Here is a 21,297-nt window from a genome sequence, read left to right as displayed (position 1 = left end):
CTCTGCAGCCTTCAGTATTGATTTGACTTTTTGATTTTTATTAAGCTGCAATAGCCATTTGAATTCGGTTTTCTTGAGATAAAGGCATTTTTGATAGTGGTGGTGATAAAATGACGCGTTGAAAAAAGGAAGTGGTAGGGTGGAGGAAAATTCGTCGCTCGGTGGTATTCGTCGCTCGGTGGTTGATTACGTTAAATAATGTAGATTAGATAAGTAGACTTCAACCCCCCCCCCCCCCCTCCTCGTCTATATAAAGAAATTATTTTTATTTTATTCGTCTTCCTATACGTATAGCCTGTATAGAATTCTATTCTAATTCTAATACAATATCGAAGGCGTGTTTTGTCTATATGTATATGTATATAGTACCGTGCGTGATCCTTCATACTCATGCGACTAAAATAAAGACCATGCAATGACAAGACAATGAGCACCCAGGTATATATGTACAGTACATACATCATCCAGTAGCTATGCTACATCAATAGCCGGGTATAGCCGGGTATTATATGATTATAAAGTGGACCTGTCCACGCCCATACTCTCTCCCTCCCTCTCTATCCTATCCTATCCTATCCCTTTCCTATCCTATCCTCCATAAACAGTATACATACGTCATGCAGAAAGAAAAGGACGAGAAAAATGAATTAATTAAGCTGGCATCATCTCAATCCGTGGGTGTGATGGTTTTGTGCCGCTGCTTGTTCCTCCTCCCTTCTTCGTCGAAGAAGACGTTGCACGACTGCTGCTGCCGTTGCTCTTACTGCTGCTAGTCTTGGTTCGCTGGGACCCTGAGGAGAATTTCCGCTTTGATGTCGTGGACTTATTCTTCCAGCCCCGCTTGTAGCCTGATCGCTGTCGACTTCGAGATGCGGTCGACGCGGTGGACGGAGATGCTGATCGATGACTGGTCGTGCTGCGGATAGTGTCAAGGTCCGTTACTAACGCGAGAAAGTTAGTCATCAGGTCATCCAATATATGAGAATTGAGACAGAGAAAGAGGTTACATTGCGTGCTGCCAGCAGGCCTTGACGATCTGTTCTGTACAGATCGACTCGACGAATTGTCGAAATATCGGCTGGTGATGTTTTGGGTGCTGGCGTCCAGGCTGTCAGCGTCGTTGAAAATCTCTTCACCGCTGCTGTACTCGTCGTCACTGCTGATGTTGATGACGGTAGCATGGTTCGGATCCGGCACGACATCATTATCCTCCGGGCTCTCCTTCTTTTTCATCCTTTCATAGAGGCGTTTCGCGTCTCGGACAAGCTGGGCAAACTGGGACCCGTAACGTTCTACTTTATCCGCATCGATACCAGGAATTGCAAGCATCTGATCCACGTCTGGGAGTTATGTCAGTAAAGGAAGTCCCGGCATGTTGACAGCAGACTTCTTACCTGTAGTGAAGCGAATCGCCATTTCGCGCAAAATGAGGTCCGGGAAAGGTTGATTTCGGAGATTCTTCTGCATCTTGATCTAAACACACACAATTAGATATTGCAGGTTTGGAGGGGAAGGCCAACATACCAGATCACACTCCTCCTTTGCTTGTCTGACGAATTCTTCAACTACCAGTCGATGGGATGGGTCTAGATCCTTCATCCTGGTATCATCGGTAATCGGAGGTCCCACTGTATTTTTCTTGGATCGATTCGGTTTTCCTGCGATACGAATCCTCTCGAAGCCATCGCTGTCGGCATCGTCATCATCATCATCGTCTTCATGACCTGACGACGGTCTCTTCTTAGCGCCTGTTTGCCTTGGCGGATTTGCCGACGACGCGATGCAGACTGGACAGGAGATGGCACGTTGGTGGACTGCGGATAGTCATCCATAGCAGCAGCAACTCCAGTAACATTGGAATTCTGTGGACGCTTTTTCTGACCATCAGGCGAGACGCGTATTTGGAGTTTGAGCTGACGCTCTCCGTTGGAAAATTCGGCGGCTTTTGGCCCAAGGATAACGTATTGGTGGGTAAATTGTCGGCGGCCGTGGCCGCTCACTTTGACCTCCTCCTCTAAGGCTTCTTCGCTCAACAGTCGAAAAAACAATCGTTCAACCACACCTAGTTCCAGATCGCTGCCAGCACCGTACCCCGGCAGTTTCTTGTGGGCTTCGCTGATCCTTTTCAGCGAGCCCGCAAATATATCGATACACTGGAGTAAAGTCACATCTTCCTTGCGTTCCTGGAAACCACCCACAAGTTCTAGAGCCCGTACAGCATAATTAGTAAAGTCGCGGGTTTCGAAGACGGCGTCTGATTTGCAATTATCGCAGCAGCGGTGGCAATCCTCCCGACGGAAAGACTCGTTGAAGTACGCCAGGATTTGGACCCTCCTGCAGTCAATCCGATTTTCACAGAACTGGATGACGTTTCGCAACATCTGGCGCTGACGGTCCTTTAGCACCCGGTCACCTTCACCTTTGTCGATCAGACGTCTCTGGACTGCTGTATCTCTATAACTGTAGAACAGATAGCAACCAGAGCGCTTCCCATCTCGACCGGCCCGCCCGGTCTCCTGATAATATCCTTCCAGGCTCTTTGGCATCGTATGGTGAATGACAAAACGAACGTCTGGTTTGTCGATACCCATTCCAAAAGCAATTGTTGCCACAATCACGTCATACTTCCCAGCTTGCCAGTCGCGTTGGATCTTCGTTCTGCGTGCAGCTTCCATGCCAGCATGGTAATGCACAGCTCTGATACCGTGATCCTTTTTCAGCTGTTGAGCAACTTTCTCGCAGTCGGCCCGGGAGGCACAGTAAACTATGCCAGCTTTACGCTTGTACAGAGAGGTAATAATCTCCGCTATCCGTGCAACAACGTCTGCCGCCTTTCCTTTTTTCGGGAGCACGTCGTAGGTGAGATTCGGTCGGTTGAAGCTTTGTGAAAAGATATCGCAGCCGTCCATTCTCAGATTGTGTATAACGTCCGCTTTGACATTCTCCGTGGCTGTTGCAGTAAGCGCCATGACTGGAACACCAGGAAATTCGGCGCGAATAACTCCTAATTCTTTGTAGTCCGGACGGAAATCGTGACCCCATTGGCTTACACAGTGAGCTTCGTCAATAACAAGGCGAGCAAATTTCCCGTTGTGATATAGTTTTCGTAAACTGCTGCGAAGATTCGAACTCTTATTGATCATCTCAGGAGTGATATATAGCAGCTGTATGGTCTCATCGGCTGTGCGTTTTGCCAGAGTGTCCACAACAAATTTTCGGTGTTCTTGACTAGCATCGCCATTGATGAAGAAGGCCTTTATTTTCAGTTGGTTCAGATGCTCAACTTGGTCCTCTATAAGGCTCAGCAAGGGCGATACGACAACGGTGACACCTTTTGTTTTACCACTGTTGATCACGGACGGTAGTTGATAACATAGCGACTTGCCGCCTCCCGTGGGCATAAGAACAAATGCGTCCTTGCCGCTCAGTGTTGCATTGATCGCTTCCAGTTGGTTAGGGCGAAAGCCGCGCAGATGGAAGCGGTCTTTCATCACAGCCTTGACATCCTTTGACCAAGGATAGCTCATCAGCGAAGCGGGGTCCGGCGGTGTCATCTTCTTAGTCGGCGAGGTCGACGGGACCCGATTGATATTCCCTGAGGTTTCAGCAAACACTTGGCGGTTCTGCGAACCGTACTCTTCCGTTGATGGGACATGGGCATCCTCGAAGTTGTTAGCCGCTTCGAGGAAGTCGTCGTGGTCCAAAGCGTCGAGATCAAACTCGTCTAGCTCATCTCCCATAGCAGGTGGCGAACCCATATTCCGAGTGAAAAGATCCTCATCATCAAACTCGAAATCATTGCTGTCGTCCTCATTAACGATCGTGTTACTGGCCTTGCTGGAGGCCGTGATGCTGGGCACTGTCGGCTTCGAAGGCGATTGCCGCTGCACTCCAGGTGCTGGACTTTTACTACCCTCACCTAGCTTATCCTGAACTCGCTCTGGCAGAGGCGGGACGGGAAATTGCTGCGTGGCTTCTACCAAGACACTCGTGTCTGAAGTTCCACCCAATATTGACGGGTCAGAAAAGTCAAAGTCCACAAGCTTCAGGAGATCTGCCATCCGCGCTTCGATCTCCTGGAGATTTTTGGCAATAGACCGACTTTCTTCCAGTTCCGCTGTCTTCGTCGTCAGATCACCTCCTTGCTCAATGGCCTGGATCATCATTTTCTTCAGACTTTCCTTCTTTGCCGCGCATTCCTGGTAGGCCACTCGGTCCACTTTTAGTTGTTCAATCCCATTGATTCTGGAAATTAGGGATTTATTTTGAGCAATCACCTCCGATGGAGGTGCCTCTCCTTCCATAGCGAACTGATACACGATCTCCGCATTTGCCTTGAGCTCCCGGCGAAGTGTCGCAAGGGCCTTGTCAATAGCTTCAGCAGGTAGCTCCAGAAAGTTTGAGACATTTGTGTTTCTACATCCCTGGGAAAAAGAAGGCGTTGGGACACTTTCCAAGGAACGAATATCCTCAGCATTTCTATGTCCCTTACTCTGCGAGGCACGGTAAGGGGAAGTACTCGGAGGAGGCTCATTGCTGGTGGGAGCTGCTACCTCAATCACGTCCTCAGTCTCAGGCTTTGGGGGTGCCAGAGACTTATTCGTTTTAGATCTGGGCTGAGAGAGCTTGGAGAGGTTCGGATAAAGTACCTCATCCGAATCAGAAGAAAGCACATCCAGATCGTGAACCTCGTCAGCATGACCCTGATCACCATCCTCGTCATCGGAGTCGGCAATAACCCTTTTGCGGCCGCGACGATTGGTGGTACTGGAGCTGTTCTTTAACGTTGGGCGTATGTGTGATTGGTGGCTGGTTCCTCGCGCGGGTGTCTTGGGCGTTCTGGCAACATGCTTTGGTGATGCGAGAGAAGTAGATTCATCGACCACTCTTGTTTTCGCTGGTGATCCAGAGGATCTGATCCGAGGAGAGCTCTTCCCAGGTGACACAAGGTCCGATTCGTATTCCTCGCTTTTCCGTTTTTTCCCTCTCTTTGGAAGAGGCTCCTTGCGAGATGCAAAATCCTCACGCCACAAACGTTGCGGTTCTCCAAATACCTCAGTGGTGCCAGACGACGTAAATTGGTCGTTATCACCAGTTAGGTCAATGGATTCCACTCCATCGAACGACTTCAAGTCCGGCAGCGGTGACGGTAATGCAGAGTGATGGGAGGGCGTCTTCCGCGTCGTAGGATTCGGCGAGAAGAGTTCTGAGTCTATTGACAATATGACGCGTTAGCTTCCAATTCATTTGTTGCGAGGGACAATCGGAGCCCTTTTTAATCGAACCTTTGACCGAACTGCGCTGCTGGGTATCGAGCCGCGCACTGGCATTCTCCCGAGACACGCGAGTACCTGGAGTCTTTGGCGTACTTGAGGGAGCATTGTTCATGCAAGTAAGCATCCGAGGTTTCGTTGCCGATTTGGGAGCAAATTCCAGCCGTGCCATGTCCGCGTCCGCAATGACGATATCTCCATCATCGTCCACAATCACCTCTGGCTCATTATTCCTGGGGTGTGCCTGATCCGACTTCGCCAATGACTTCTGGAGTGTTCCAGTCGACTCTGCATTTACCGAAACAGGTGGGCTTGTTGTCGTCGTTGTCGTCACAACAGTCGTGGTGCCGCCTTCATCTGGTCGCGTCGACAGGTCCAGAGTTGGGTACAGCGATGGACCACGGTTTAAAAGCCAGGCCAGATGCTGTCCCAAGTTAGTCCTGGTCATAAGGGCGTCTCATCGCTTCCAGCGTCCCGAAACAAACTTTCGATCTGCAATTGAACTTGGCCGAGTCAACTGATGTAGTTCATTATTATTGTCCACAACACAAGAATGAGGACGCTAACTAATCGACGATACGCGTCCCGGTCCCGCGTACACACGTGACACCGCCTTCAACGCCGCTTACCTAGACAGATTAATCGATAGAAAGAACACTGTCCATTTTCTACTAAAACAGCCAATCACTATTAATTATTATTTCCCAATGCAGTCCTCATGCGCGCGTTGACCAATACAGAAAACACTTTCTCTTTGACGAAGAAAAATCATCCTCACATTTAAGACGCGTAGCGCAATCCAGCGGCCGGGGAGGCGACATGAGTATCACACAAGAGAGTGTGGAGAAGATCCGGGCTTTTGACGAAAGGGGCCGCAGAATCGAGAAGCAATATGAGGAGGAGGTCCCTCTCAGCCCGGACGCCATCCACTCCTATAATCGAAAGCTCGACGAAACCATAAAAGGACTGCAGGGTCATGTAAGGCGGCAAGAAGATATCTTGCGCAAGGTGTGTGAGAAAAAACATACGGAGATGTACAGTACATGATACTGACTGAGTATTTAGCTTCGGGCTTCAAAGCAAGGTCTCGAGATCCCTAAACCCGGGTCAGAGTTGCAGGCCCGTCTGGCCCAAACCCGGCGGGCAAAGAAGGCGTACGACGCGCTGCTGCAATCGGAGCCTGACCTCCCCGCACCAGACTCTCCTCTACCGTTGTTGATTGCCCTTCGGGAGACCAAGCGAGTGATCGAGGAGAGCAAGGCGTCCATAGCGAGCCTACAGGAAAGCCTGACGATAAACCGCCAGCGCCTGAAGGCCGAAGAAGATGACCTGCGTGACGCGAAGTTGATTACGCAAGGTCTGGAAGACCGCATTCAGCGACTACAGGATGAACGCGCGCAGAAAGCAACGAAAGATCCTTCACAGCTCGCCACAGAGCTCATCGAAGCGGAGCGTAGAAAAAACGCTGAGCTTGATCGAGCCACGGCACAGCTGAAAAGGGCCCTTGATCGCTTCATAGACGAGCACCTGGCCTCGATGCTTGCGGCGGAAGATCTAGGCGGGCCTATTGTCGGAGACGCCATGGAAATTTCTGACGCTACGCTCGAGGCAGGCTACACGCACTACGGAAAGCCAAAGAAACCGAAATCCAGCACCCAGGAGGATGGCGATGATCCCACTCAACAACGAATCGATCAATTTATCCGGCGAGAGAGAGATGGAAACGCAGCAGCGCCGGCAAACAAAAGGGAAGCTGCCGCAGCGGAAATGCATGCCCTCCTGGATTCGTTACTAGAGTCTGGGTCCTCTTACATTGACCTGCCTCGAGAATCTGCCTCGTCCAGATTTCTGGTCAGGGCAAAGCTCGCCCAGCTCCATCCGCGTGATGCGCGACGGATCAGACTGATTGATTTTGGTCGAACGCTGGAAGACTAAAATAGGCCGCTGCCCTTTCACCATGCTCTAAGTGGTCAAGATGTACATATGTACATAGAGTACATTCATGATTGCTATATGCTATTCCTTTTTTTTTTCTAGTCTGGATAGGAGACTATGTTCTCTTCCTAATCGATCGAGTCTTCCTTGAGGGCAAACAGCTGACGGATCAGCTCGTCAGTCTTGGTGCGCAACGCATCATGATACATCGCGTTCGTGATGAACTGCTTGAGACCCTTGATCTTGGTGGCTGTGGCAGTCGCCAGATCGAAATGGACGTACATGTCGTCCACATACGTGGCCGAATATACGGGGACCTCGTTCCTTGCCAGCTGTTCTTCATCATACAGAGCAGGCCAATCGTCATAAGATGCGATGATGTCGGCCACTAACCTGAGCTGGCTGAGTTCGTGGTACGACTCGAACATATCCCTGAATATCTGAGGAGCCGAGTAAGTTGAGTTCCCGACTAATCAGGATCGATTCATGCTTACCATCTCGCCAGTGAAGTAAATCTGGGGCTCATTGCTGTCAATTTGGAAGCGCGAGTCAGTCGCACGCAGCCTGTCAGCAGCCCATAATGACGCTTGTCTAGAGAGAAAGTTAGCAATCCAGTGGAACCTCAACATATGAAAAAAAAATTCATGATTGGTCTTTTTCTTACCCCTGGCAATAGATCACTTCGTGCAGAATGGCGTAGATGACGTTATTGTCGAAACCTCCGTGGCTGTCGATGATAGACAAGGTTGGATGAGTCAGGAAGCCGAAGAGGTCAAGATCATTGGTAGCGCGGAGGACGATATCTGAATACTCAAAGTTTCAGTTCACGGTTCTGTGGAAGCATTCTTAGGGGGCAGGGCTATCTTTGTTCTTCTTTTACCGACCATGTACGCTGTCCAATCCACCTGTTGCTCAGTTAGATAATAGTAAGACTACGTGAGAATCTTTGCTAGGTGAGTGTGTTTTCGTACCATGAGCGCCGAACATGATGCCCAGCTGCTGGAAGCGCGCTGGCGTGAGGGTGCCCGATGGTAAAGCAACCTTGTTCTCACTCAGATATTTGTAGATCCTCTTGACTCTGTCCGCATCTTCGGGGTATTTCCTGTAATATGCCTCGTTCCGTTGCGCGACCTTTTCTGTATGGCGTATTAGCTAATTTCCGACAATTACAAAAATTTACCTGTCGATCCATACCGTAGGTCCGTTTATATACTGGTTCCGGCCCATTCACCAGTGGTGGAAGTCCACCGGTCGTAAACACTTCTCTCAATCCCTCGGGGCTGAAACAGGACGGTGTTGTCAGAGAATAACCATATAACATACAACATGTAAACACAGCAGGGCAATCAGCTTGGCTAGCTCGACTCACAATTTCGAAAGGTAGGTCACGGCGCAAAACCCGCCGAAACTCTGCCCGAGAACGCTCCATTTCTGGTTTTCCTCGGGATAGTCGGCCGTCAGGCACTTGCGGACGGCTTCACAGTCTCTGACGATGTTGTCCGCGCGGAAATGTTTGAGGTACTCTGCCTGTCTGGCAACGTTGCCTTGAAGAGCGAGTGTTTCGGCGGTGATGGTGGAGCTGAGACCTGTGCCGCGTTGGTCGAGGAAGAGAATCTGTTTTCAAGCAGCAATCTTGCAGTTACAAACCATCCAGGTCTTGTCAACAAGTGCAGAATTCTACTATCGCACTCAAGTCTTTTCCTCTGAGTCTGACTTACCTGATATCCCTTATCGAGCACCGTCCCAACCCAAGCATAGTCCTGTGGGGGAGAACATCCAAACCCAGGCCCGCCTTGCAAATACACGAGCCATGGAATATACCTCTCGTCTCTTTCCTGGTCGGGATACGTGACCAGACGACGGACGCTCCGCGCGAACAGGCGGATGGACCCATCGTTTGGCCTACTATAATTGAGAGGGACATCGAAGAAGAGTTCCGCGACACGGAATTTACCTGTTAAAAAAATTCCGTAGTCAGAGCGAGAGCAAAAGAGACTTGATAATTTTCAACTTATGGCAAGTTTTTTTTTTTCGCTTGGCTCATCGGTTGGTTTCATACAATGGACGCGGCGGGGACGTACCAGGAATGTTGTGAAAGAGCCTACTGATCAGCTTTGCGGTTGCCATCTTGATTGACTGACCCGCCGGAACTAGGACGTTGACACAGCTGATGGGTATTATAGTCAATTGAGGATATATCAGACACGGTTTCTATTTCGCAAATACTCTGGGGTAGATCTGTTCTCCTCCTGTCGATGGGATTGTCCAATAGATAGGGCGCGTCTTATCATTTGACAGCTTTAATAAAGTGGGGTGAGGAACCGTGGGAGGCACGGACACGTGCCGTCCGTTCCCGTCAACTGGCAACGGCCTGACTCATCCTTGGACAACAATAATGCACAAAAAAAAAAGTCATGCTTATTGCTCATTGCATTGGAATACTTATGATAGTGACGATCCCACCTCTGCTTTGTCGAAGGACTGGCTACACGTACCTAGCTCAACAAGGCATACGAAAAAGAGGAAGAACAATTGACTTCCAGCCCTACAGATGATGGATAACACCACCAGGGAATCAGCAGCTGAGTAATCAGTTATTATACGGAGTAGGGGCGAAAATAATAATTTTCTAGGCTACTAATACTATCAAACCAAGATATTTCAGAATCACCGGATTTTTTTCTCTTGAGCTTCTCAGTAAGATATATATTATATATTTTTGGTTACCCAATCCATGTATCCATCCAATACAAAGAACGCTCTAAAAGAGCAATTCGCAACCTACCATGAACTCTTGAAGGTAGTCCTTGAGCCCTGGAAATCCGGAGTTCTACCCAATCCCGAAGCATTGGCCAGAGCACGGCAATCTCTTAAGGATGTCCTCCCGTCGGAAGGCCTGGGCCTCGAACGCGTCAGAGACCACATCCTGCAGGACATCGTGCCAGGATTCAACGCAGCCAGCCTCAGTCCCAATTACTACGGCTTTGTGACAGGAGGAGTGACGCCAGCAGCTCTCTTTGCCGACAACGTGGTCTCAATCTACGACCAAAATGTTCAGGTCCATCTGTCGGACCATTCGATTGCCACGGACGTCGAGTTCAAGGCGTTGAGTCTCCTGACGGACTTGCTGGGGCTCGATCGACAAAGCTGGCAGAATGGCACGTTCACGACGGGAGCGACGGCCAGCAATATCATGGGCTTAGCTTGCGGACGAGAGTTTGTCCTGAGGGCAGCAGCAGCAGAGCGTGGAAGTCCAATCGACAGTGTCGGAGAGTACGGCTTTTTCGAAGTCATGCAGGCAGCAGGTCTGTCTGGCCTTCAGGTCCTCTCAACGATGCCTCACTCGTCGTTGGGCAAAGCAGCTGGAATCCTAGGGATTGGTCGTGCCAATCTCAAGGGCATCTGCACGTCTCAGAACCCACTGGAAATCGACATGCAGCGTCTGGAAGAGGAACTTGCAAGGCCTGATCGAGCAAGCATCGTCGTGATATCTTGTGGGGAGGTCAACACCGGTCATTTCGCCACAGCTGGCAGGGAGCAGATGCAAGAGCTCCGCAAGCTCTGTGACAAGTACGGTGCCTGGCTCCATGTCGACGGAGCATTCGGCATTTTCGGGCGCATTCTCAACGACTCGACCCCCGAATTCGCGTCCATTACCAGAGGATGTGCAGGTCTCGAAATGGCCGATTCAATCACGGGAGACGCGCACAAGTTCCTCAACGTCCCCTACGACTGCGGCTTCTTTCTCTGCCGCCATCCGTCGTCTAGTCTGGCTGAAGACGTGTTCCGTAACGCAAACGCTGCCTATCTCAGTGACAGTTCGGGGAGGACACCTGCAGACGAACCTACGATCCCGTCACCCCTGAACGTCGGAATCGAGAACTCGCGACGATTCAGGGCTTTGCCGGTCTACGCTTCCCTGCTCTCGTACGGCAAAGACGGATATCGGGACCTCCTCGAGCGACAGATTCGCCTCGCCAGGACGATTGCCGGGTGGTTGTTTGACCACCCAGCATACACAGCCCTCCCTGTGAGCCGAACGAAAGCAGACCTGGTGGCCAAGACGTATACGATCGTCCTCTTTCGCGCCAACGAAGAGGCGCTGAATCGCGATCTAACCAGGAGAATTAATGCGACGTCGAAGATGTTTGTGTCTGGTACGTCATGGGAGGGAAAGCCGGCATGTCGAATAGCCGTTTCGAATTGGAGGGTGGAGGAGCAGAGAGATATTGCGGTTGTGATGAGTGTCTTGGAGCGTGTTGTCCAGGAATCATCATCCGTGTGAAGGAGTGCTCGATCTTACGTATTAGAACTATACCTACTTGTGAAAATGTCGATTTATGTAGAGGATTTGCGTAGAGAAAAAAAAAAGCTGAAATATAAACACTTTTATAACTTCTTCTTGGGTATAATATCTGTCATGCACATAAAATAACGCTCGTAAATCTCATCTCCGACGACCCACACCACCAATCTGGTCGCCTCTCTCTGCAATATTGACGACCTCGCCAATGCCGGCTGCTTCCTGCTCGTCCTCCAGCGCCATGATCTCCTCCCGGCTATCCCACCACTTCTCCTCGGCGAGGTCGAACGCTTCCCTGCGGAGCTCCTTGACCGACTTCTCCACGGTCTGGCCTTGCTGCTTCATCTTCTCCAGCAGGATGTTCTGCCATTCCGTCGACGTGCGGGCGAAGAAGTCGCGGAGACTCTCGAACGGTCGCGGCTGGGGTCTTTCGTCCTTGACGGCCGGTTCCGTCGACTCCTGGTCCTCCACCTCGAGCTGTTCCATGTCGCGCGTTACCGACGGGACGGTGATGTCGGTGGGTGCGGGCGAGGCCCTCTCTTCCTCCGCGCCTTCGCCTTCCTCGTCTTCGCTCTCTTCGTCGTCTTCGTAGTCGTCTTCTTCGTCCTCGCTTTCTTCCTGCTCCTTGGCGTTCCAGTTGATCGGTTCGTTGTAGAAAATCTCCTTGACGCCGTCCAGCTTGACCAGGTCGATCGAGTACATGTCGTTAAACGTGAACTCCTGGTCACCTCGTTCGAAGGTTCCTCCGAAGATGAAGAGCGTGTCATCCTGGACCGCCAGCTGAGCGTTGAACCGCGGATGCGGCATCTCAAAACGGACCACCTCCTGCTTCGACGGCTCGGCCGGCTCCTCTTCTACTTTGGGAATGTCGAGCTCCAAGTCATCATCATCTTCCCGACGTATGCCTTTCTTTGCCTCCAGAGCTGCCAGGTTCCGCAGCAGTTCTTCTTCATCGGCCTTGGTTCTGTCCCTGGACTTAACGGCTTGATTTGCTTGCTGCTTTTTACTGGGACCCCTTGGGCGACGGAGATTGAGCTGGAAGAAGCGGTTCCTCTCCATATTCCATGCGAACAAGCCGTCGAAAAACTCGCTGTCCATCCCCTCCTCCGTCATCTCAACATCATGAACGCCACCAAACATGATGCCTCGGCCTTTGTGGTAGGCCATTGTGGCGCCAGCTCGTGGCGGGTTAGGCGGGTTGGCAGGCTTCTTTCGACGCTCCCATCGCACTGTCGGACCAGCCGATGCTGGAGCATCAGCCGCAGGGGGTGTGATACGGAGAAACCAGGTATCTTGATGAATCATCGGTTTGAGGGTCATTCGCTGTGGCCCTTTCACTTGCTTGCCGCCTGCAGCTGTCGACGCCTTCACACGGGAATATCCTCCATACAGGACAGCGCCCGATTCATGGGGCAGGAAAGAAAACGATGAGCGGGGATCTGGCTTCTGTGATGCCGGCGGCAGAGTTGGGTTAAACCACGTGTATTTCTGAGTGTCATAGATCCAGAGGTCCTGGAGGTATTTCGTCTGCTGGGAAGTATCCTGGAATCCGCCGAAAAGAATGATATAGTTCTGCGACGACGTTAGCACTGGTCAAGTCCAGACAAGTCAAGTCGCTGAATCGACGAGATCGGACCTTGAAATAGGTCATTCGATGGCCACTCCTGGCAGGAGGCTTTTGCCCTTGGGCTCTATTCGACTCCACTCTCTGGTGGCAGGATCGAGATACCAGAAATCATTGTAGTGGTAGAAGGTGCCTTGCTTGGGAGACGAGAATTCTCCTGTACGAAAGCCCGGTTAGCTGGCTCACGAACCGCCTTCCCTAAAGCCATTGGTACTGTACTTGCCTCCGAATAGATAGATTCCCCCCGTATTCCCACCTCGACACCACGCATGCCCGCTTCGTGGCAGCGGACTGTTCGGACTCGTCACCTCGCGCCACTCGCCCCGATCGATGAGATAGACGAACAGGTTATTGTAGAAGGTCGCGACGGTGCCGTCAAAGTACTCCCCGCCAAAGATCAGCAGCTCATTCCGGTTCGACGGGGAGGCAATGATGGTCGCAGACGAGCGAGGCGACGGCGGGCCCGACACGACCTCGGTCACCTTGAGGAACTTGGCCTGCTCCGCTGCGTAGGCGGCCAGGACGGCGTCCAGATCGACGTCTTCGGCGTCGCTGTCGACATCGCGGCCTTTGGTCTTGTTCTTCTTTTCTTTCTTCTCGGCCTTCTTGGACTGCTTGGCGGCAATGCGCGCCTTTCGCTCGGCCGACTTTTTATCCTTCTTGCCCATTGTGGGCGTATTACAGCTGCGTCTGGTTGTTTCTGCTCTTAAATCCTAGTCTAGAGCGGAGAAGCTCAATTTATCTCGTAACCACTATTCTGAATGCCTCGTGGGAAATTCTTTTCCACCGCTGCTATGCTCACTGCTTCTCCATCTTTTCTTCCCCGCGTCGCCTGCCGTATCGGGATCTGCTTAGATAATCATCACGTGACCGTCTCGCGGCGCTCAAAGACCGCCCGACAGCGCCTGCCTCGCCTCGCCAGCTTCTGCCATCTCGCTCATCGCCCTCCCTCGCCTTTGCTCGCCATCTCCTCCAGCTCTCATCACTCGCCTCTCTGCCTCATCTCCAGCATCCCGTCTCTCTGCCATCCAGCACTCCTCCAGCACTGCAGTCCTCCACAGCACACCAGAACCCCCCTCCAACCGACCTGCACCAACACCAGAATCCCCTTCCAGCCGACCTCCAGCACCAGCAAGTTTTCTTTGGGGACTCCTGGTGTATATAGTCGAGCCAGTTAAAGACAGGACAGGAATAAATCAAACAAAGATACATTCACTGCTTGCATTCCGATTTCTTCTGCGTAACTAGAGTGCAATTCGGGTTCTGGTCTACACTCTACAGCAGCAACTACAAAGAACATGTCGGCCTCGCCTTCCACGCTGCCGTCGACCAAGCGTCCTCTCGAGGACCCGTCCTCCCCGTCCGGTCCCAACGATCAGCCTGAAGCCAAGCGCCCGGCCTTGGACAAAGTAGTCAGAAACGATGACCACAGCAAGAGATCGGAGGAGGCTGCTGCTGGGGCAAAGGCCGACGGTGCTTCTGCACAGTCTACTAGTACCGCGACAAATGGCGCTCAGGATACACAAGGAGATACTGTAGTTACGGATGCTCCCAATGGCAAGGACGGGGCGGCAGCTTCGGTCGAGACTCAGCCCATCCAGTCCACCGCGTCCCATGCTGACCGTGCTACCTCACAGCCCCCGCAGCAGCAGGCTCACCAGGACGAGAGCTCGTGGATCCATATCCGTGCGGTGATTTCCAGCCAGGAAGCAGCCACTTGCATTGGCAAAGGTGGGGAAAATGTGTCCCAGATCCGCCGTCTCTCGGGTGCCAAATGCACTGTGAGCGACTACTCTCGCGGTGCTGTAGAGAGAATCTTGACCGTCAGCGGCCCCCAGGACGCTGTTGCCAAGGTGAGTATTTATCCTCCGCTGTCTGAAATCGGCGTCGATTCGATGACTGACCGGGTGCCAGGCCTTTGGTTTGATTATTCGTACTCTCAACAATGAGCCCCTTGACGCTCCATCCACAGCGCAGTCCAAGACATACCCTCTCCGTCTCCTGATCCCCCATATCCTCATCGGTTCGATCATTGGCAAGGGCGGTTCCCGCATTCGGGAGATCCAGGAAGCCTCTGGCGCGCGTTTGAATGCGTCGGACACGTGTCTTCCTTTGTCTACGGAGCGGTCCCTGGTCATCCTGGGCGTGGCCGATGCCGTCCACATTGCGACATACTACGTTGCCGCCACTCTCGTCGAGCAGCTGACCGAGCGATTTGGCGGGCCGGCTGCCTCTGCATACGCGACTCGAAGCGGCGGTCCTGCCAGTGTTGTGCCTGGTGGGATGCAGGTGGTACCTTATGTTCCCCAGCCGGCTGGAGGGCAGTACGGACACCCGGACACCTGGAAGCGACACCACGCCCAGCAGAACCGGGCCGTGCCGGGCCCGTATGGCGTCCCTTATCTTCACGGCCAGGCTGCCCCGGCGCCAGTTACGCAGCCACCGATTCACTATGCAGCCTCGCCTCGCGGCCCGTACGTGGGAGCTGGTCCTCATCAGCCTACGCCTTACGGCGCTCCTCAGCCCCAGCCTCATGCCGCTGCAGGCCAGCCGCTCCCTGGAGTGGTTCCTGGGCAGCCCATCACGCAGCAGATCTACATCCCCAATGACATGGTGGGCGCCATCATTGGTAAGGGTGGCGCCAAGATTAATGAGATTCGACACCTCAGTGGCAGTGTGATCAAGATCAACGAGCCTCAAGACAACAGCAATGAGCGTCTGGTGACCATCACGGGGACGCAGGAATGCAACCAGATGGCCCTTTACATGCTGTATTCGAGACTGGGTAATAAATAATTCCTTCGAACGCATCCCCACCTATTGTTGTGACGCTAATTTTTTACCCTAGAAAGCGAGAAGCACCGTATTTAGGACGTTTTCGGCCGGGGTGGTGCGCCTTTCTACATGGGATGATTTGGATTGCAAAAAGCACATTTTCCTGTTTTTGCATGTTATTTATCTTTTCCAGACTGTTTTACGGATTGTGTGCATTTTCTTTTGCTTCTCGCTTTCTGCTTTTTTTTTTCGGTAATATTTCCTTAGCTGTGTACTTTAATGGGGGGTCTTTGGTTTATATCATGATTCTTTCCGTCGTCCATTCTGATCACTGCCCAGAAACTGGTATGGATTCCAGCGTAGATATAGCACTGACACTTTTTTTGATCCGTCGACCAAACATTCCAATCTTCTCATGGATTATATGGCCACCGTTACCATGTCTTTTCTAACCACCACACCAAGCATAATCCAGTCCTACTCTACTCCAGTCGACTACTTGACCTTGCGGAAGCGAACATGTCGCATCTCCAACCCCTTCACAGGAGGCAGCGTCTTCTTCCTCAGCGGCTGGATGGTATCCGCAAACTCCTGCGTCTCCCGCGCAGCGAGGTGCTTCTCCTTACTCTCCCACCCAACAGCCAACAGATAGACTTGCGCCTTACCCGAGGGGCTCTGCGGATGATCGAAAGTAGCCGGGCGCTCGACATAGCCAGTCGACCAGGTCAAGGGGCGGATGTCCTTTTGGGACACTTTCTCCATCAGCGCGGAGCGGAACGCGACTATGTCCTCGTGCCATTTCGTCTGTTCGGCCGGGGTGAGGGTGCTCGGGACCGCGAGCGCGGCGAGCTCCGTGACGGGGTTGTCGGCCAGAGTGCCTGATGTCGTCATGGGCGGTGGGTTGAGGTTTGCGAATAAGGCGATGACTTGAGGCGAGGAGGGGTCGACGAATGGCTGTAGACAGTCGATGCTCACGCTGTGAGAGGAATCGGCCCATTCTGGCATCAAGCATCACGCATCATCGCGGAGGTTAATAAACAAGCTCAACAGCAGTAGCTTAACCAACATAGAAAGGAAAGGTGCCTACACACCAATCACCCAAACAACATCATTCTCATCCTCCTCCGTCCGCCCCCACGCAGACGCCATGTGTCCGCTCCGCTGCGTCGTCTCCTTTAGCAGCTTCAGGAACCGCTCGCCTTCGTTGCCGTCGGCGGCTTCTTCGGGCCTGACGGACGGTTTGAGTCGGAAGTAGAGGAACTCGATCGCGGTGGAGAGGATGGTGGAGGAGGACATGGCGGCCATTGTGGTGGAATAATGGACTGGGATGATAGATCTGTAGTAGGTAGGTAGGTGTAGCTATATCTATCTGTCTGTATATTTTTGTCTGTGTATGCAGGCTATGATGTATGTACCCCGCGTATGTAGTTGATAATAAGTGGGACGAACCGGGCCAGATGGGTCGATTTCCTTGTTTGGATTAGCCGGATTAGCTTAACAGAACTATATCAGTCAACTCCCTTGTCCCTGGACTGTTCTACTCTGTATACAAAAATGACATTGTAGTAATTGACATTGCTCAGATATAATGGAATGTGCGTGCGCATATCTCTGGTATTATTCTGACTATTAGCTGACGCAAGAATAATCAATCAACCTCGTGCAATTAATACAAACAAAAAATTTGAAAAAAAAAACTGAAATTCTAGATAATAATAATCGATAGCTATCTCCCAAACGACGACTCATGCAGTTTCTGTGTGGTTGCCACGGGTTAACCATACAGAGTATTTCTTTTTTTTCTTTTTTCTTTTTTCTTTTTTTTTTCTTGTGAGCATTGTCCTTTCCAACTTACATGCACACTTTGAGCTATTAATAATACTTACCTGTAGGATTATTTAAATTCCTGCTAAGTATTAATTAATCAGTGGATTGGTATTTGGCAAGATTATAAACTATAGCGTATTCAATTCAGTGCATCTTATTTTTATTTTTATTTTTTTTCTTGCTTGGCTTACTATGTATGTATGTACAGTAGAGTGCATAGGTAGGGGAAATCATGAAGCGGTCTCATCAAGTGTGTAGTACAAGGTGATGAAGTGACGATAGATAGATAATAGCCTGGCCTGGTATGATCTCGTATACAGCAGCAACTTGGATGTAATCCCAACAGACCTTACAGATGAAGTCATTCCAGCTGATTCTATCTTCTCTCTCTTAGATTCCTTAAGAGGATATGTACAAACTCGAATTTCAGGCCTGTCCATACACCACATCCCTCTCACGACTCTCCGGCCTCACCGTCAAGCTCGTCACCCCCTTCCCAGCACTGACCTCCGCCTCCACCGTCGTATTCATCGGCGCATACAGCTTGAACCTGGCCGACCAGTCCGCCGGCCACGCCCCCAGCAGCCGGATCTGCGTGTTGTTGCGCGCAAACGTCTGCAGCAGCATCTCCTGCAGCGCGATCGACGCCACGCCGTAGTGGTTGATGTCCGGCGCCCAGTCGAAGTTGGGCCCCTTGAAGACGGGGAACCGGTACACGGTTGAGTTGGCCCAGCGGGAGATGGTCATATTGGTCGCGTTTGGTGTCAGTCCCATTCGGGTTAGCCAGATGACGTCTTGTTTCCAGCCTGTATAGCTCGTGTTAGTAAACTGTTGTATTATTCTGAAATAAAAATAATGACGAGGAGGAGGATGTACTGACCAACGTTATCGTGAAAGCTCTGCGTCTCGGTATCATACAAATACGTATTGATGGCCAGCCTCAAGTCCGTAGGCTGCCCCAGCCCATACTCCCCCCACGGAAACACAGGATACAGCTGCGGGATCTCGACGTTCTGGATGCGGGCATACGCCAGCGCCGGACTGATGCACGGCTGGCCCTGCTGGTAGCGGATCGGCGTCTCGGGGACGCGCTTCAGGTACCCCTCGTAGTAGCTCGCGTTGGCGATCTGATAGTCCGGGCTCACCTGCAGCAGATCGTGGAGCAGCTTGCGCAGGCCGCTGACCGTCGACGCCGGATTGTACGCCGCCTTGTACGTCTCGCACCCGGAGCCCGGGTAGATGATCAGCGGGCCGTTCCCCGTGCTGGCGTTGTTGACGGGCGACGCGGCGCGACTGAAGGTGTCGATCGTGCTGTGGAACTGCTGGTAGAAGAGATCGAACCACTGCAGCTGGCTCTCGATAAAGTCGAGGTAGGGCGCCACGTCGAACCCCATGTACAGGTTGGCTTGCAGGATCATGTCGGCGAACTCGTTGGCCGTGTCCTGGATCCACTCGATGTAGTCGTTGAACTCGATGCCGCGGGGAAATCCCGGCGAGCGCGGCCGAGTCGGGTCGCCCATGTATTCGCGCAGGTTGGGCAGGCCGAAGCTGTCGATCTGCTCGCAGAAGAGCGTCGCGTTGATGCCAAAGTACGTCCGCCCACGCAGCTTGGCGGTGTCGACGATGCGGCGGTAGAACTCGAACTGCGGCCTCATGAGGTCGATATCGCCGCTCTTGAGCAGCGGCCAGTAGACGAGCCGCTGGTTCTGCGCCGTGAACACGCCGCCCGTCCACCGGCGGAAGTCGGGCGTGTACGGCGTCTCCGGGTTGACGAAGACGGGGTCGAAGGTGAAGAGGCCGCCGTTGAACCGCATGGGCCAGTCTGCCCCGGCATTGCAGCCCTGCATGTACCGGAAGATCTGGTAGTTTTTGCCCACAACAAATCCCGGATCGTCGGGCCCGGCGTCTTCGTTGATGAGGATGTACGACCGGTCCCAGAAGTCGTGCCACCAGGCGAGGGTTTGTTCCTGAGTGTTGTTGATCGCGGTGGCGATGAGCGAGTCGAACTGGGACTGGAAGTCCTGGAATGTCTCCGTCTGGTTCTGGTGGATCGCAATTGCAAGGGAGTATGAGGTCTGGGGTGTTTTCGAGCGAAGATTCCAGGATTTGTAGTCGGTGTTGACGTAGAAGCCGGAAGTAATGTTGCCGGGTTGAAGATCAGAACTGTACATCCAGAGAGCATACTACGGCTGTCAGGAGAAATCGTTCGTTCATTCATTCTTTCTTTTAAAAGAAACTTACTGTATTGTTCGCAATCGGGTTATACATCGTATCCTTGTACTGCTCCAGCCCCTGCTCGCGCACCGTATAATCGAAGACCGTCGACTGGAGATTTCGATGCGTCATCAACACACCACCATTATAAAAGGTGATATTGTCCGCTCTGGTGGTGGCATTCGCGCCAGGCAGCTGATCCCACGACGACTGGTCTGCTTTCTGTGAGCGTAGCTTCTACCAAAAAAAAAAAAACTCAACCAGGCAATTTGCCTACCTTGCTCGTATATAGTGCCATTATCCCCCATCAACCGATCGCGATACCGCCAGTTCTCGTACGACGCAGTCAGCGAGAGAGGAAGCGAGCTGTTGACCGTCGCATGGATGACGGGATGAAACGCATCGACCCATAGCGTGACGGTCGTGTTGTTCTGCCCCGTAAACGCCACGTATCCGTCATTCAGGACCAGCGTCTGCGAGAAGTCGCTGCCAAACGGATCTGGCTGCAGCGTCAGGCGCACGCGGCCCAGCTTGACGAGAGAGTTGTTGTCGTCGTACGCGCCGCTTTTGGCGATGTAGAACAGGATCGTCCCTGGCAGGTGGTTAGCAGATGTCGCCTCGGAGTGAAAGACGTGTGTAGTTAGATCTGTACGTATGTACCATTCTCAGCCCACACGTTCAACCCCAGCCCCCCTCCCCCCAAGGGCGTGGATTCAGACGAGTTCCTGCTCTGCGTGGTCCAGACGACATTGTACGAGTCTGGCAGCGTGATGGCGGCCGCAACGCCGATGAGCAGGAAAAACCAACGAAGCAGCATGTTGACCTGAAGTCAGTCTAACAAGCATCTCCAGTGTCTTGGAGTGTCCTGCATAGCAGGCTTGAAGAGGCCATATGAAATGTCATGTCTGCCATGACTTGAATCTGGCGGAGCATAGTATTGACACGGCAGACGTGCCGAGAAACCTTCCGAATTGACTGCAACGACACAAGCAACTAATTAGTATACAGCGGAGATTTTCCCAGCGCGGAGATATTTTTCCATTGTTTATGGCGACTAAACTGGAAAGTATAGGATTGACGATGTGACGTTCGTAAAATCCGGGGTCAAAATGCGGGGTCGGCGTTATCGGGCGAATATACCCCGAAGCGAACACCCCCAGAATTGCTGTTTTTGCACATCTCGTCCATGATCGTCCTCCAGCTCCAGCGGGGTTTTGTTTCAGATGGGAAGTTTCCTTCTACAGAAGAGAGCTAACAGTGAGCTAATCTGAGCTGGTATTGTTGATTAAATTAGCACCGTACCTGCTTCGAACGACAATGGATGCTCGAATTGAAACCTGCCAACA

General features: G+C 52.1%; 8 protein-coding genes across 8 annotated transcripts; 3 read left to right on the top strand and 5 right to left on the bottom strand.

The window, feature by feature from the left end:
• Positions 1 to 651: 651 nt before the first annotated feature.
• On the bottom strand, positions 652 to 5,721 carry T310_2308 (RecQ family helicase MusN; the record flags this gene model as incomplete). Its single annotated transcript, XM_013474833.1, has 5 exons — positions 652 to 1,340; positions 1,395 to 1,473; positions 1,525 to 1,814; positions 1,883 to 5,212; positions 5,286 to 5,721. 5 exons carry the CDS (start codon positions 5,719 to 5,721, stop codon positions 652 to 654), a joined length of 4,824 nt encoding a protein of 1,607 aa, XP_013330287.1.
• A 371-nt stretch (positions 5,722 to 6,092) lies between these two features.
• Positions 6,093 to 7,179, top strand: T310_2307 (uncharacterized protein; the record flags this gene model as incomplete). The annotated part of the gene is made up of 3 exons (XM_013474832.1): positions 6,093 to 6,281; positions 6,339 to 7,111; positions 7,146 to 7,179. The coding sequence occupies 3 exons, from the start codon at positions 6,093 to 6,095 to the stop codon at positions 7,177 to 7,179; spliced, it is 996 nt and encodes a 331-aa protein (XP_013330286.1).
• A 157-nt stretch (positions 7,180 to 7,336) lies between these two features.
• T310_2306 (Prolyl aminopeptidase) lies at positions 7,337 to 9,335 on the bottom strand (the record flags this gene model as incomplete). The annotated part of the gene is made up of 8 exons (XM_013474831.1): positions 7,337 to 7,648; positions 7,703 to 7,799; positions 7,873 to 8,011; positions 8,180 to 8,344; positions 8,403 to 8,488; positions 8,578 to 8,822; positions 8,927 to 9,162; positions 9,290 to 9,335. The coding sequence occupies 8 exons, from the start codon at positions 9,333 to 9,335 to the stop codon at positions 7,337 to 7,339; spliced, it is 1,326 nt and encodes a 441-aa protein (XP_013330285.1).
• A 607-nt stretch (positions 9,336 to 9,942) lies between these two features.
• On the top strand, positions 9,943 to 11,493 carry T310_2305 (Aromatic-L-amino-acid decarboxylase; the record flags this gene model as incomplete). Its single annotated transcript, XM_013474830.1, has 1 exon — positions 9,943 to 11,493. One exon carries the CDS (start codon positions 9,943 to 9,945, stop codon positions 11,491 to 11,493), a length of 1,551 nt encoding a protein of 516 aa, XP_013330284.1.
• A 162-nt stretch (positions 11,494 to 11,655) lies between these two features.
• On the bottom strand, positions 11,656 to 13,803 carry T310_2304 (Kelch repeats protein; the record flags this gene model as incomplete). The annotated part of the gene is made up of 3 exons (XM_013474829.1): positions 11,656 to 13,100; positions 13,241 to 13,333; positions 13,392 to 13,803. The coding sequence occupies 3 exons, from the start codon at positions 13,801 to 13,803 to the stop codon at positions 11,656 to 11,658; spliced, it is 1,950 nt and encodes a 649-aa protein (XP_013330283.1).
• Positions 13,804 to 14,433: 630 nt separating this feature from the next.
• T310_2303 (KH domain RNA binding protein) lies at positions 14,434 to 15,931 on the top strand (the record flags this gene model as incomplete). Its single annotated transcript, XM_013474828.1, has 2 exons — positions 14,434 to 14,988; positions 15,050 to 15,931. 2 exons carry the CDS (start codon positions 14,434 to 14,436, stop codon positions 15,929 to 15,931), a joined length of 1,437 nt encoding a protein of 478 aa, XP_013330282.1.
• A 474-nt stretch (positions 15,932 to 16,405) lies between these two features.
• T310_2302 (uncharacterized protein) lies at positions 16,406 to 17,215 on the bottom strand (the record flags this gene model as incomplete). Its single annotated transcript, XM_013474827.1, has 2 exons — positions 16,406 to 16,908; positions 17,002 to 17,215. The coding sequence occupies 2 exons, from the start codon at positions 17,213 to 17,215 to the stop codon at positions 16,406 to 16,408; spliced, it is 717 nt and encodes a 238-aa protein (XP_013330281.1).
• A 976-nt stretch (positions 17,216 to 18,191) lies between these two features.
• T310_2301 (uncharacterized protein) lies at positions 18,192 to 20,768 on the bottom strand (the record flags this gene model as incomplete). Its single annotated transcript, XM_013474826.1, has 5 exons — positions 18,192 to 18,543; positions 18,656 to 19,920; positions 19,979 to 20,166; positions 20,229 to 20,543; positions 20,612 to 20,768. The coding sequence occupies 5 exons, from the start codon at positions 20,766 to 20,768 to the stop codon at positions 18,192 to 18,194; spliced, it is 2,277 nt and encodes a 758-aa protein (XP_013330280.1).
• Positions 20,769 to 21,297: the final 529 nt, after the last annotated feature.

Source organism: Rasamsonia emersonii, assembly GCF_000968595.1.
Source record: "Rasamsonia emersonii CBS 393.64 chromosome Unknown ctg1118621760020, whole genome shotgun sequence".
Taxonomy (NCBI): domain Eukaryota; kingdom Fungi; phylum Ascomycota; class Eurotiomycetes; order Eurotiales; family Trichocomaceae; genus Rasamsonia; species Rasamsonia emersonii.
Note: the sequence above shows the minus strand (reverse complement) of the source record. Positions and strands in the feature narration are given on the sequence as shown.